At 37.7% G+C, this 14,102-nt stretch overlaps 1 protein-coding gene across 2 annotated transcripts in view; it reads right to left on the bottom strand.

The window, feature by feature from the left end:
- Positions 1–14,102, bottom strand: part of AASDHPPT (aminoadipate-semialdehyde dehydrogenase-phosphopantetheinyl transferase) — a 31,147-nt gene that overhangs the window by 4,331 nt on the left and 12,714 nt on the right. Inside the window, exons 3-5 of one of the 2 annotated variants that reach the window (XM_066544760.1) lie at positions 12,656–12,777; positions 11,782–11,943; positions 5,026–5,103 (exon numbers count right to left, since the gene is read on the bottom strand). In XM_066544760.1, coding sequence (XP_066400857.1) covers positions 5,026–5,103; positions 11,782–11,943; positions 12,656–12,777 — 362 coding nt within the window. The remainder of the gene's footprint in view (positions 1–5,025; positions 5,104–11,781; positions 11,944–12,655; positions 12,778–14,102) is intronic. The other variant, XM_066544761.1, reaches the window with a different exon arrangement.

The raw sequence follows: 14,102 nt of genomic DNA, 5'->3' as shown, positions 1-14,102 counted from the left end.
GTGAGGATTTATTCCACTAGGTGTACCTATTTGTACTCATTTTAATATAGTAGTCACTGATGTTTTGCATGCTTCTCTCAGACTCAAGTGCTACTTAAAAACTGAAGTGGTCACAATCAACCTGCAATTCCCCATGTTAAAACCAATTAAATGTGGACTGAGATATTAGAGATGATGGTTCACAGTCTCCAAGTTAGGTTCATCACTCCAAGAAAAGAAAAATCACATTTCAAAGAAGAAAAAGATTTCAGTTTTTCTTTTTTCTTTTTTTTTTTTTTTGAGCACACAACTGTGCACCCTGCTGTATGCCATCTCCAAATGTAATTGTTTGGAGACAGCAGGGCAGATAGTACAGCCTGCATGAATCAAACGTAAATATAGCTGATTCTTCTAAATAGGCATTTGCTGGAGCGACCTATTCTTTATGTTTAATATTTCATAAAATTCAGTAGGGCTCCTCTGCAGTGGTGTTACTCAGTACATCAGACAAACTGACTCATTTTTGATGAGCTTGTCAGAGTCTCTCTGTGTGGCACTACAGCCCTCTGGTGTAGCAGCCACTCCTCCCAGTTTGGTGTCACCAGCAAACCTGCTGAGGGTGCACTGCACCATCATCCAGTTGATTAGTGAAGATGTGACACAGGACTGGACCAGTACTGACCCCTGGGGCACAGCAGTGGTAACTGGCCTCCAACCAGACCTTGTATCTCTATCACCACACCCTGGGCTCAAACATTCAGCCAGTTTCCAATTTACATCACTGTTTGCTTACCCAGCTCTCAGCATTTTTCTAGGAGGATCTTATGAGAGACAGTGCCAGAGACAGAAGGTACTGAAATACAGGTAGACAATTACCCACTGCTCTAACCTCATCTACCAGGCCAGTCATTTCATGACACAAATTTACCAAGTTGGTAGAGCATGATTTTCTCTTGGCAAAGCTAGGCTGACCACTCTTGGTGATTTCTTTGTCATTGCTGTGCCTGGAAATGGTGCTCAGGACTAGCTGTTCTACCACCTTTCCAGCAGTCATGGTGAAGCTGTCAGACCTGTAATTGCCTGGGTCCTACTTCTCCCATGCTTTCTTCCAGTCTTCAGGCACTTCTCCCAGTCCCCGTGATATTTGGGGACTCAATAATCTTTGGATTATTGAGAGGGGCCTTGCAATGCCAGCTGTATCCCATAAATATTACTGACTTACACTCATCCAGTTTGCTCAAGCATTCCCTGGCCTAATCCTCTTCCTCCAAGGGCACATCTTCCTTGCTCCTTCCTCTTTCATCCCTGCAACCTGGGATTCCTGACATCCAGTCTTGCTAACAAATACTGATGCAAAAGGGGCATTCAGCACCTCAGCCTCTTTCAACATTTGTCTTGTTGAGTAAAACCCTTCCCTCTGGCTTCTTTGCACGTACAGAAGTGCTCCTTGTTGCTTTGAACATCCTGGTCAGATTAAATTCTATTTGAGCTTTTGTTGTGTTGTGTCTGTATAAGTTGGACTGTTCTGTTCCTCCCATCATGCAATGGTTCTGCCCTAGTTCTCCCTTCCCTCCCTTGTGCTGCCAGTTATCCCAACTCCTCCCTAGTTGCCTTGGAGATCAATGTACCTTTTCTCAAATCCCTCCCCGGTGCCCTGTCTGTCACTCAGCGCTCCCACCCTTCTCTCTAGAACTCTCTAGAAACTTCCAGCTAGAGCGTCGAGTGATTGGCTAAGGGGCCGGGCCCCACCCTCAAGTTATCCCCATTGGTGTTCTCCCTAAGTCAATCTTTTGTATCCCACTCCCTTCTGGAACCCTATTCGTGCAAGGACTGACTCCTCCCTTGTGTCCCTCCCTCCTTATAAGCTGTTGCAACTCCTCCCTCGCTCTCTTTGGTTGTTGGTTTCCCCTGGGACCCAATAAATCTGGATTCACCACAGCTGGAGAGCGCTCTCTTATTTCTGCTGACTGTAGCCATAAGCCAAGCCACGTCCTACCACAAGGTAGTGCGGCTGTCATAGCACAGAGCGTTTGCCTCAGGTGCTGTCCTGAACCACGGAGATTGAGATAGTGCCCCACTGCTGCTAGCGGTGCTGGATAGCCAGCTGGGACGTCCGAGAAGGACAATCTTTCTCCAGCTGGACTGCTTCAAGGTTTAGCTTTTTAAACTTCATCCCTGGATGCTCAGATATTTCTGTATTCTTCTCATGTTACCCACTCTTGCTCCCACCCTCTGTATGCTTCTCTTTCTATGTCCAAGTTTGGCTAGGACATCCATGCAGATGTTTGGCCTGTTGGCCAAGTTTGGCCTGTTCATCCATGCAGACCTCCTGGCCTTTTTGCCACTTCATATGCAATGAGATGGAATTGTCTTGAGAGTGGAGATGATCTTTGAATCAAAAGCAGCTTTCTTGGCCTCAGCTTTCCTCTGAGGCCCTATCCCACAGGACCCCTCTTTGTCCTTTGAGGGGAGAAAGTTTGGTCTCCTCATGTTAAGGGTTGTGAGTCCTCCTCACTGCTAGGATCCTGAATTCCACCATCTCATGCTGTTGGAACCCTGCAGCCACAGACAGATCTGTGACTCGTCATGTTTATTCCTCATCCTGAGTGCACTGGTGTACAGGCACTTCAGAGGCACTCCAGCACATTGAGTTTCAGCAGAAGATTTGGGGAATTTGTTCAAAATTGTGCCATGTAGACCCTTCCTTCCTTACATCCAAGTGCTGGAGGTGACTTGGTCCAAGGTCAGTTTTGAGGATATTGTTATCCCTTTCTGTCACATCAGTGAAGGTAGGTCAGTAAATAGGCAAAAAGCAAAAATTCTCCACGTCAGTATTTGAGCAATAGGCTAGTATTAAGAATAAATGCAGAGACAACAAAATGGTTTGTGCTTGTTGTAACAACACAGAAGAACTCTTAGCTGTCAATGCAGATGGAAAGTGAAAAAGATTGAGCTGCCTCTCACTTTACATCCTTACACAAGTGACACGGTGTTGAGACATTTCTGCTCATCTGACATTCTGTAGATGAGGTAAAGCTGCAGGAATGGTGCCTAGAGCCATGCAAGTGACATGACAGATGCATACCAAATATGAACCAAGCCTCTGAGCTAAGTAGTTGTTAAGAGATGTAGTCTGAACCACAGAACATGCTTCTCTGAAGGAAGCGTGTCCTGACAGAATGCATCACAACTCTTGTGAAGTACAGCAAGAGATAGACAGAAGAAGCTTTATATCCTACACAGGATTTATAAAGAATTTTAAACTCAGTCATCTTTTATTGAGACTAGCCTCAGATAAATGTCTAGATCTAGGTTAAGAGCACAGATAAACATTCTGCTTCCTCATGCATATAACAGTCACTAGCATTTTGGTAAGACTATTGACACTATAGATTTTTAATTACAGTACATTGACATAACAATTGGTCTTTCCTGGGAATTGTAGGCACATGCCATCATTTTGTGAAGAAAGCTGAAAATAGATGTTCTGCAAGAAGGCCATAATGAATTACTACTGTGACTGCAGAGAGGGAACAGACACAAACACTGGCATCCTAAAACAACTGGGTAACATTTACACACACGTTAAGCTAGAATTAACAACTTTTTCTTTCAACACATCTAGCAATAAATAGAATAATTTTTATGGTTCTTTTAAAAAGAGAGAAGGTAATGTTCATTTCCTCCATGTTCCTGTTAGAAAGAGGCCTAAAGAGGCACAATGCAACAGTACATAAATTTGCACTTAATTTCCTTACTGGGGAGTCGCAGAATGCGCTCTTGTTCTGCTTAAAATTACTTTCCTTTATCAAACTGAAATAATGAAATTTAGGCCATCATAAATTTAGTCAGTAGACAAGTAAGCCTTTGAGACTCTTGATTCAAAGACTTTTCATCATAACCTTTGATATCAGGACTATTTTTTCTGTGGTACATTTAAGCTAAGTCACCACGATGGTGAAAGTCAATACTTTAAAATCCTGGATTCCTGTAGAATACTTGGGTAATTAACTTAAGTATGTCCTGCCAAAAAAAATGCACATAATTTCTTAAAAAATATTTGTCCACCGATTCATCACATTAAATCCTCAACGGTAGTTTAACACCTCTTTTTCTCTATCTAACCAATACTAGTTAAAAGGTCTGCATCCCTTTGCTATCCATGAACATAGACTTTGTTCCCATGATAGATAGTATTCGTTAACACTTCCATGCTTTTATCCATTCCTATACTAATTTTCTTTTTTCTTTCTAGTTCCTGGTAGAATCTTTGTATCTAAATAACAGAAAACAACTAACCAATTTTCTTGTGAGCAACTAGAACAACAGAGAAAATCTGGCAATTTGTCACACTCTCATTTGCTGTCTGGCTGTTTTGGCTACAACTTGCCAATCTGCCTGTCCCTTAAATTTGACTTTTATTGCTATTTTCAGGACTGAGGTCTTTTTTAAATTACACTGAAAATAATGAAAAGCTTTTAAGTAGCTTTTCTCTTTCTCTCTACAGAGACACCACATGGAATAAAGACTAACACTGCTGTTCTTCCCATCTGTTGGTTGTTGCTGCTTGTCTCAAGGGTTATCTTGTCATAATGGTGTTTGAGTGATGGATCTGCTCTGGGATACACACACTGACAGTCCCCCACTATAATCAACTTGGTGAGGTGTCACCAAGTTTAGCAGTCCAGATTGGTTCACTGTTTCCATTTCCCTCTGTGAAAACCATCTTTCCCACGTGAGTACTAGCAGGCTGTGACAAAAATCACTTAATCTTCTCTTGAATGAACACATTAAATACATGCATTACAGACTTGACATTAATCTGTTGCTATCCTCTGAAACTATTTCTCCTTCACAGACCTTTCCTGAAATAGGCACAACAGAACTAGAGGAAACACTTCAGTAACACTGCTTGGTTCTGGTTAATACTATGCCTAAGATAAGCCTTCTTCTTGGCCCTGTATATGAGATGACACACTTTTAGCTACAGCCTAAGTTTATATTCAAGTGATCACCAAGAGATGGAACTACTTCACAATTCCTTACATCAGAATCCTTCTGTGCAAATCCCTCCTGTTTCCCAAGTGCCACTGCAACATGATGATTGTCATCCAAGCGGGTTTCCTAGTAAAGATGAAGAATGGCAATGTAAATGCATTTTCTTTACTCTGTTTCCAGAGTACAGACTATATAAGTGTTTAGAGTATGGTTCAGAACAATAGCACAAGATCATTTAAAATACTTTAAAATAATGACATTCAAAAAGCAATAGTACTTTTTAGCAGTTTTCCTAGAGTTCAATGATGCAGACACATTAAATGTTCACAGGGCTGAGGACAGATTACTATAGGTTACCACCATCTTATCCATTTGTAAATATTTATATTCAAGTTTGTGACCTAAGCATTCCTTTACCAGTCCCTTCTAAGTCCCAAACCATATAACCCATCTTAGTTATCCTTTTCCAGGGAGATGAGCTGTGAACCTCAAGAAGGTATTCTGAAAAACAGTGATGTCAGTGTAAACTTAAACCAATGACTCCTTCCCTCTTGGCTTCAGACAGCATGTAAGAGCACAACTTTGAATTCCTGACATAGTCTGTGTACTGCTATGTATAAATACTAATCAACAATTTTTAGATGTATAACTATATATTTAGTAATGTAGTGTTTTATCTATTTAATAGTTTGGTTTGAAAGTGTTTTCTTCTAGAAAGACTAAAAATTTATCCTAAACAATTTCAGGAAAAAGAACCCCAAAGACATTTACTGTTTCTGAATAATGTTTATTCTATAGCCAAGCCATAATTCCATTGACTTTAAAAAATATATATATCTAAGGGGACAAAATAAAATTTTCCCTGCTTATTTATTCAAAAGTTTTCATGCAATTTCTGCACATTTTCTAAACTAGAAATTAAGAATAACAAGAATTTTACCTAGGAAGGTGACAGATTTTGATATTGCCATTAATCTGAAAATTAGAAAGTCATTGGGATATTCTCCTGGGACTTAAGACTGAATCTTCAATTTTGGCTTCCTTGGGAAATATTTTAAATATTTCTGCGCTATATTATAATATAAAGAAAGCACCATGATTTTCTCCTATTTCCTCTGACAGGTTGTTGGTTGCCTTATTTTGCTCCCCTTTTAATCTAAGCAAAATGTCTTTTAGAAGAATGGTGTCAGTGGGCATCAGGCTTTTCTACAGTTCACCTACTATGCAGAATTTTCAAAGGCTTCAGTTGCCAGGATACCATTCCTGTGATTCCAAAACAGCCCTGTGCATATATATATATATATATATATATATATAAAAACATATATATGTATATTGAAAAAAGCCCAGCTGCTTAGCTCAAACCTACTCAGCCCAGCCCAGCCAAGGCAGCAGCTGCTCCACTCATGTGTAGCACCAGGACAACTGTAAAGTTGGTGGACGTGTCTGGCAAACACAGTGCCTTGGCTGAGAGGTGCTGGTGAGGAAATAGAACTGTGCTTTTACTTTGATCTCTTCAGCACCAAAACTGTGCCCATTTGACAGCTTTAGCAGTGAACTTTAGAAACCTCACCTACTTAAAAAAAAACCCCACCAAGCCTGTGCTGTCATACCTTTCTGCAAAGTGCTAGTAAGAAAATGAATATTTCAATTCTGTCTAGATTAAGAAAAATATTTCATATAAGAAAAGCTAATAAATCTACAGAATAAGCAGTACTTTATATGACTGCAAGAGCTATTAATGTACTTCCTATGGGGTATTTTACTGGCTTTTCCACTCCTTTACTAGGATACAAAACTGAAAGTAAGTCAAGCATAAAGAATGCTATCTCAGAGGTAACACTTGTAGTCAGTGTGTACATTTCTGTAACTTCCTCAAAAATAAGAAAGACTCTGAATACTAGATACTTGATCAGGTTTTGCTAAACCATTTCTATAGTTCTGGGGTGGCAGTGTTTTGTGTTCTTCCAGATGGAAAAATTACTGTATCCTCTTTTTAATTGCTTCATTTTCCACCCTTCTTCATTTTTTTTGCACATCCAAGAGGTCAAAGACAGATCAGAACAGAGGGCACAGTACAGCACATTCAGCAGTGGCTTACACCTGTAATCAGAAATCTGCAAACAGCTTTAAGCACAGAATTTTCTTTTTATCAGCTAAGAGGTCAACTTATATTACTTCTTGTTTGTTCAACTAAAAACATATTATAGATGCTATTTCACATATTGTTAGCAAAATAATGGTGTTTTCAGTTCAAAGCTGCCTTTAACAGGCAGTGATTGTTTAGATAGACCTTCCCTGCAGAGACCCTGCCCAATGAACAGTAAATGAAAAAGGTTCCATTTCATTTATTTCATGTATCCTCTGTGGTCACAAGAGAGTTTTCAGCATCTTACAATAAAACATAAACTATGCCCTTCATCTATCTTTGCTGTTTCAGAGCAATGTAAATCCAGATGAAATACAGAAAGGAACATCCTTCCTGGCCTTTACTAGTGGCCAGCAAAAACCTTAAGCAATGAATTAATGAAACATACTGAAACTATAAAAAACAGTGGATCAGCTTGTTTCCCTGGAGATATTGCTATACCAGCTTATAAAATTAGTATCTTAAATGGAAATAGATAATTAACAAAAAGAGGACAATCCTATAGAATTCCTTCAGGGTAGAGAGATTGTTCTGTTAAGATTCCTCTCTATAAACCAGAAGTCATATAATGGACCAAAATTTGTTTTTGTCTGCACAGAACAAAAGTGTTACTAGAGCACACAGAGATTTACAATGATCTCATTTCAAAGACTTGGCAGAATGATGTGTCTGGAATTCAAATCATTATGAATTCACTCAACAACAGACAGCTTATGATGCATCTGTACCTTCCCAGCCAGTAGAACTGATTGACGAGTGAATCCAGTTGGATTAGCTAGTCTTAGAAATGAAAGTTTCTATTCTTATTTATTCCTGACAATGCAACAGGATTAACTTCTCTTACTGAGGGTGAAAGATGCCAACTGCAGTTGCACACCAGCAATTACTAAATATGTTTCAAATTGACCCAGGTAATCTCTCTTTGAAATTCATATTCTGGAAGTAAATTATTTGCATATAAACAAATCAAGCAAATATTTGTTGTGAAAAAATGCAAAATGTTATCTGTGCAACAGCAGTCCTGCCAGGTGATTCTTAATCCCAGAGCAAAGTTTAGGATAAATCATGTGCTTCCTGTATGAAATAATTGTATCCAAAGTTGAGGTACGTACAAAAGTAAGTGTTATGTCTCATTTAAGATTCTTCTTTAACATCGATTCCAGTAAGTACTATCCAGTTATTCTTCCTGATCAATTGTACACAACTGGGACTAATAAGGAAAGGGTCACGAATATATTTAACATTTTGCAAATCACTAACTAGGAATTTATTTTTCATAATCTTATATAATGGCTTACATTGGAAGGGACCTCAAAGATCATCTCATTCCAACACCCCTGCCTTGGACAGGGATGCTTTCCACTAGACCACGTCGCTCAGGGCCCCATCCAATCTAGCCTTACACACTTCCAGGGATGGGACATCCATAAGTTCTCTGGGAAACCTTTTCCTGTGCCAATATATTTTTCCATATTTAAGATCTGCTACAAATTTGTCAATCTTATAAACTTGCATTGATCTCTTTAAATTATAGAACTTGTCATAGCTGTTTTCAATCAACTTCTTCTGTTTTTACTAGAATTAACTATTACTTCATTCTTGTCATAGTAGTAGGCAGCTCATACCACATAGCAGGGTACTATGTGAAGCTGGAGTCCTTGACTTTGTTTCCATGTGTTAACAGCACTACTCTCATCCTGAATTCAAAACACAGCACTACACCAGCTACTAAGAAGAAAATTAACTGTACCAGAGATAAAATTAGTACAATTTTCCAAGTTTATTTTCTTCAAAGGAAGTAAATGGAGCATACAGAATTACCCATAATAATCATCATCATCACCATCATCACAATGACTCCATCCTAAATCAACACCCTGACAAAATACTGTTATCACTCTCCACTGGGCTAGCTGTCCTTTGTTAAGCAATAGCTAAAGTCACCTTTATAAAATGAGGAAAGCATGTATTGTCTATATGAATAAAGCATATTTAACACGTATAGCAGACATATCTTAAATTGAAATTGATGCTTTTAAACAAAGCTTTTTTTCCTCCAACTCCTTCCAAAACAGCTGAAGGGAATCCACGTAGCAATCTCTAGAGTAACATACAAAACCAAGACCCTAAAGCTAAATCCTTCCATCAAGACCAAACAAGAAGAGCCTATTTCTGATCAACTGCCTTCCATTGAAGCCAAAAAATGCGGGGTGTGAAAGAGGGCAAAGATACTTCCAGCAAAACTAAGCCCTTGGTAAAAGGACCACACACAGTCAACTATTAACTACATAGTAGTTAATTTGGTATTTACAAAGAAATAAGAGAAACCTTTCTGCACTGTTCACAGAAAATTCTATCTCCAATTTGAATTGGCTTTGCTCTGACTGTGAACAGTTACAGGGTGTCTAAATAGTGTCAACTTTGATTTGTTCTGATTCATTAGTATTTCTCTTGACCTTTTAGTCATGACAAGTATAAGGTGGAGGATCTTTTCTTGGTCTTTATGAATTTAAAGTTATCTTTTTCATATTACATGGTACTTTCTGAAGGAGATTTCAGAATATTTTGTGTAATTTAAATGGATAAAATCCCCTTTATTTCTCCCTTCCATTTTTAGTAAATTAGCTTCTCTTTAAAGAGAAGCTTTAAAATCTTTCTCTTAAAAACGGAAATGAATCAATCAAAAATATGTGATAACTGAATTTTAAAGAGTCTTGCTCTCTTTGATCATTTCCTTTCACTAAGATTTAGGCAGTTCTGGAATGTAGAAGTGAGGTCATTATATTTTTTTATTTGATAGAAAAAGCTCCCTACAGTAAAACTGGCACAACAGGGAACCTAAGGAAAAGACTGTATAGGTAATATGTAGTCTTATGACTACATAGTACTGATACAAGTGTCAATTTCAGATTTCTCAAAATTAGTGTTTTCAACTAAAAGGTTATTTCAAAAGTGATGAGACAAAAAAAGACTGTTCGAAGTAAGAAAACGGACACAAAATTGAAAGAAAACTTGGGAAGAGACAAAAAAGTAAAGCTATGCTTAATTTTTGGCTCTCCAGAGCTTGGTAACTGAAAAACACTTTATTTATTTAATTTTAATGAATGTTGATATTTAAATGAAATTATATCCCAATTGAGCTTGTATTTAAAGGAAACTTGATATTAAGCCCTTTCTTTGAAATACAAGAATCTGCCTCATTATAATACTGTACTTTTGGGAAGCAGGTGGGCAAGCTTGGAAGTGGAGACATCCCTCAGACAAAAACTGCATGAATGTTCTAGCAGTAATTACTAAGTAGTAGGAAAAAATCCAAATAATTAGAAAGCATTTAAGTATTACAGGGAGCTATCTGCATCATCGTCTACAGGCTATTTCTGTCAATGAACCATAGGCACATTGAACTCCAAAATTAGGAGTTCCAGAATTCAGTGAAGACAGGCAGATGTTCCCTTGGCCATGGGACACTGCAGGAACACAGAAAGCATTCTGGTACAAGACCTACCACAGGCTTTCCCAATAACTTCCTTTGCCAGTGTAATTCCAAATAGTGAATTCCATGACATACTAATATTGTTATACTATATAGGAATTGAGTAAGGGGACTGATTTAGTATGCGTAGACTTGTAACACAAAACCAAAAACGGACAGGAGTGCTGAATGAAGGAATGAACTGTGAAGAAAAAACTTATATTCTGAAATTAAACATTACTAGAACATTCATTCTTTCAGACCACGTGCACAGGGTACATGTAGTTTGTATACTAAAGAAAATAAACATACAGCAGAAAGTAGTCATTCAGACAGCTCTATTGGAACAGCTGTCTCCAACAATATAGGTATTTTCAAAATGCAAATATGTATTTGAAACTGAATAATCTTACTGAAAAGTGCACTTGACAGTTTGTGCCATTTTTTGCTTTGTTTAAAGGGGCTGAATAAACATGCCTCTGGGGTGTAGAGATATGGGATTGTCATTTATTTTGTTTTTAAAGCTTGTTTTAGGTAATTAAATAATTTGAGAACATTATGAATCAGAATCATCTCAGGTGGAAAACACCTTCAATGCCAGCAAGCCCAACTGTTAACCCAGCACTGCCAGGTCCATCAGTAAACATGTCCCTATCCATTTTTTCCCTATGCATCCTTTAAGCTACCCGAGATGATACTGATAATTGATTACCAAATCTGAAAGGACAGATATTTTAGTGATAAGCCCCAGTAACTCTGAAGGAGGAAAACAAAAGCCTAAACTCTAAGACTCAGACTATTGAGACCAACAATTCTACATCTTCTGATGAAGAACTTTAGAATCTTAGACCTGTTCAAGAAATCAGGCTGGAATATATTTCTGTGAACTTCCTGCATAGGAATGTCCTTCCCAGAGTGCAGGAAGTATATTCCAGACACAGAAAAAAACAAAAAGGCATTATGACTAATCCATCTATGGGGCGTCTTTGCAATCTTAAAAAAATCTTTAAAATGCTGCAGATTTATATTTTAAGTTTTGATTAATATAAGCTCAATGGGGCTCTACAGAGGAAAGAGGCAAAGCTGCAATTAAAAAAAAAAAACCAAACAAACATGCAACAAACATGCAATGCAATGATAAGGAGTTGAGACTGCTTATCACTAGTGAAAACATTTTCTTTACCTCAAATGTCCACTCCTCTTCTTCTTCTCCATCCAGAAACATCTTTGTCTCCTTAGACACCTTTCCTATTTCCAGTTGCAATGGAGACACATTAAATTCAATTCTTTGCAAGTTGAAGCCAATTCCAACTCCAATGGCCTTTAAGAAGCTTTCTTTTAAGGCCTAAAAGACAAAAATGTATTTTATTTATACTGGCTACAAGCTGTTTTTTAAACTGCTATTTACTGCTCTATAAACATTACTTCTGAGCACACATTGCAGATAAAATAAATTTAAGACTTACACTACTGTAAATGTGAGGGTAGACTGATGAAATTATCAAGAGAAAAAGTTATCAGCATAGTTTATACCCAGCCTAACCTGCTGCATTAAAATAAATATGCAACTGAAATTATTCAGTGGCGCATAGAGATATAAATGCTTTATCTTGTTTTGGCTATGTGTTTAAAACTACTAATAAATCCCATTGGAAATGTCAGCTGTACCATGGTTCTCAAAGTTATTCTGATATTAAAATAATCACTGAAATATAAAGTCCACAAATGTCTTCACATGAAATGGTATCAGCACCAGGGGAGTTTAGACCGGATAATAGGAGAAACTTCTTCATCAAATGGCATTTCAAGCACTGGAACAAGCTGCACAGGGAAGTGATTGAGTGACTCTGAAATTCTTTAAAATATGGGTAGAGGTGGTGCTTAGGGACATAGTTTAGTGGTGGATTTGATGATCTTAGATGTCTTTTCCAACCTAAACCATTCTATGACTGTACGCAAATACAAAAAGATTGCATTTTTGCTATAATGAAAATAAAAAATTACATCAGAAAAGAATGTGAACATTTGCAGACATTAAATAGGAAAAGAAGTATTACCCAATGCCGATAAAACATATCCAGCTGCATCCATTCATTACTCATGGACTTGATTACCTCCCACTCTGTTTCAGTAAACTGTCGCTTCATTATGTGAAAGAAATTTGGAATTGAGCTACTACCTATAAATCAGACAGAGATATTTACAGAAATTTTAACAGAGTAGTAATAATAAGCAAATGAATTACCTCACATTATTGCTCTAGAAAAAACTCATGAGAAAAAAAAGATTATGAACCAACTCTGCTCCACAATTTGAATTTTTACAGCCTCAAAGCAGTGAGCTGATGGTTGCACAGGATGTAGTATTTCCAGCATTCTCTAAAAGGCAAAGTATTCAACCAATGATAATTTTATATAAACATAAAAAAATTATATTCAACTACAAAAGTAGGACATATATAGTCTCTGGCACCTGACAGCTTGATCCAGTAACATTTTATAAAATAGCATGCTGTTTGTCAAAATTTATCAAGCTATTCTGCCTCCCACCCTTGGATGCTGAGATACAGAAGAAACACTTTTTTAAGCACTTGTAACAGCACCGTCTTCCGAATTTATCACACACATTAAGCTATTTGGATTGGATTTATTCTGGAAGAAAATGGGGATAGAGAGGTGCCCATAGTAACAGTAAGAAATATACCAATGGAAAAAAAAATCCTCCAAAAAATCCAGCCTTAAACTACCAAACCTTCAAATCCTTAGATTAAATTCAAGCTACCTCTAAAAATAATCATAGCTGAGTGGCACTGCAGCAGCTCTTTGGGGGCTACACCACTTTTCCCTACTAGTCTAAATTTGCCTTCTAGAAAACACTACAGTGGGTAGTTATATTGATCAATGGCATTTCTATAGTACATTGAAATCTGTGAACCTTGTTACAAGCTTGACTACCCATAGCCTGTGTTAATCAGTATCCCATGCAAGCATCCAAGTCCAACTGGACTTACAGGTGGCTAAAGAGACAATGGCAGAAAACAATCTCTTTTCTCTAGTAGGGATAATAAAAGTCTGGGTAGAGACAATTCCACATATTGAGACAAGTTCTTTGATAGGTTACTCAATGTTCCTACTAAAAATATAACATTAGTCATATTTAATCCACAACATTTTCCCCCTCCCAATACCACACTACTCTGAAGAACTCACTCACTAAATAATTGCTTGAGATGCAGATTCTAACTAGTTGTGCCAGTAATTTTTTTGAGTTGACTGGGCAAGGAACTTTCCTTTTCTGTGCTTATGTTCCCCATCCTCAACCATGGGTAAAGGCATCAAGCCTTCTCTATAAAGTGGTTGTCTTCTACAGCTATCTAAGCAGTAAATTAAAACAGGTACTGGCAGCAGTAATCACTGATCTGAACAAACCACTGTAACACTAAAGCACACGTTCAGGTTTTCTCACAATTTCCAAACCATACTGCATACACATTGCACAAGATGT

Source organism: Molothrus aeneus, chromosome 2 (genome assembly GCF_037042795.1).
Source record: "Molothrus aeneus isolate 106 chromosome 2, BPBGC_Maene_1.0, whole genome shotgun sequence".
In the NCBI taxonomy this organism is placed as follows: domain Eukaryota; kingdom Metazoa; phylum Chordata; class Aves; order Passeriformes; family Icteridae; genus Molothrus; species Molothrus aeneus.
Note: the sequence above shows the minus strand (reverse complement) of the source record. Positions and strands in the feature narration are given on the sequence as shown.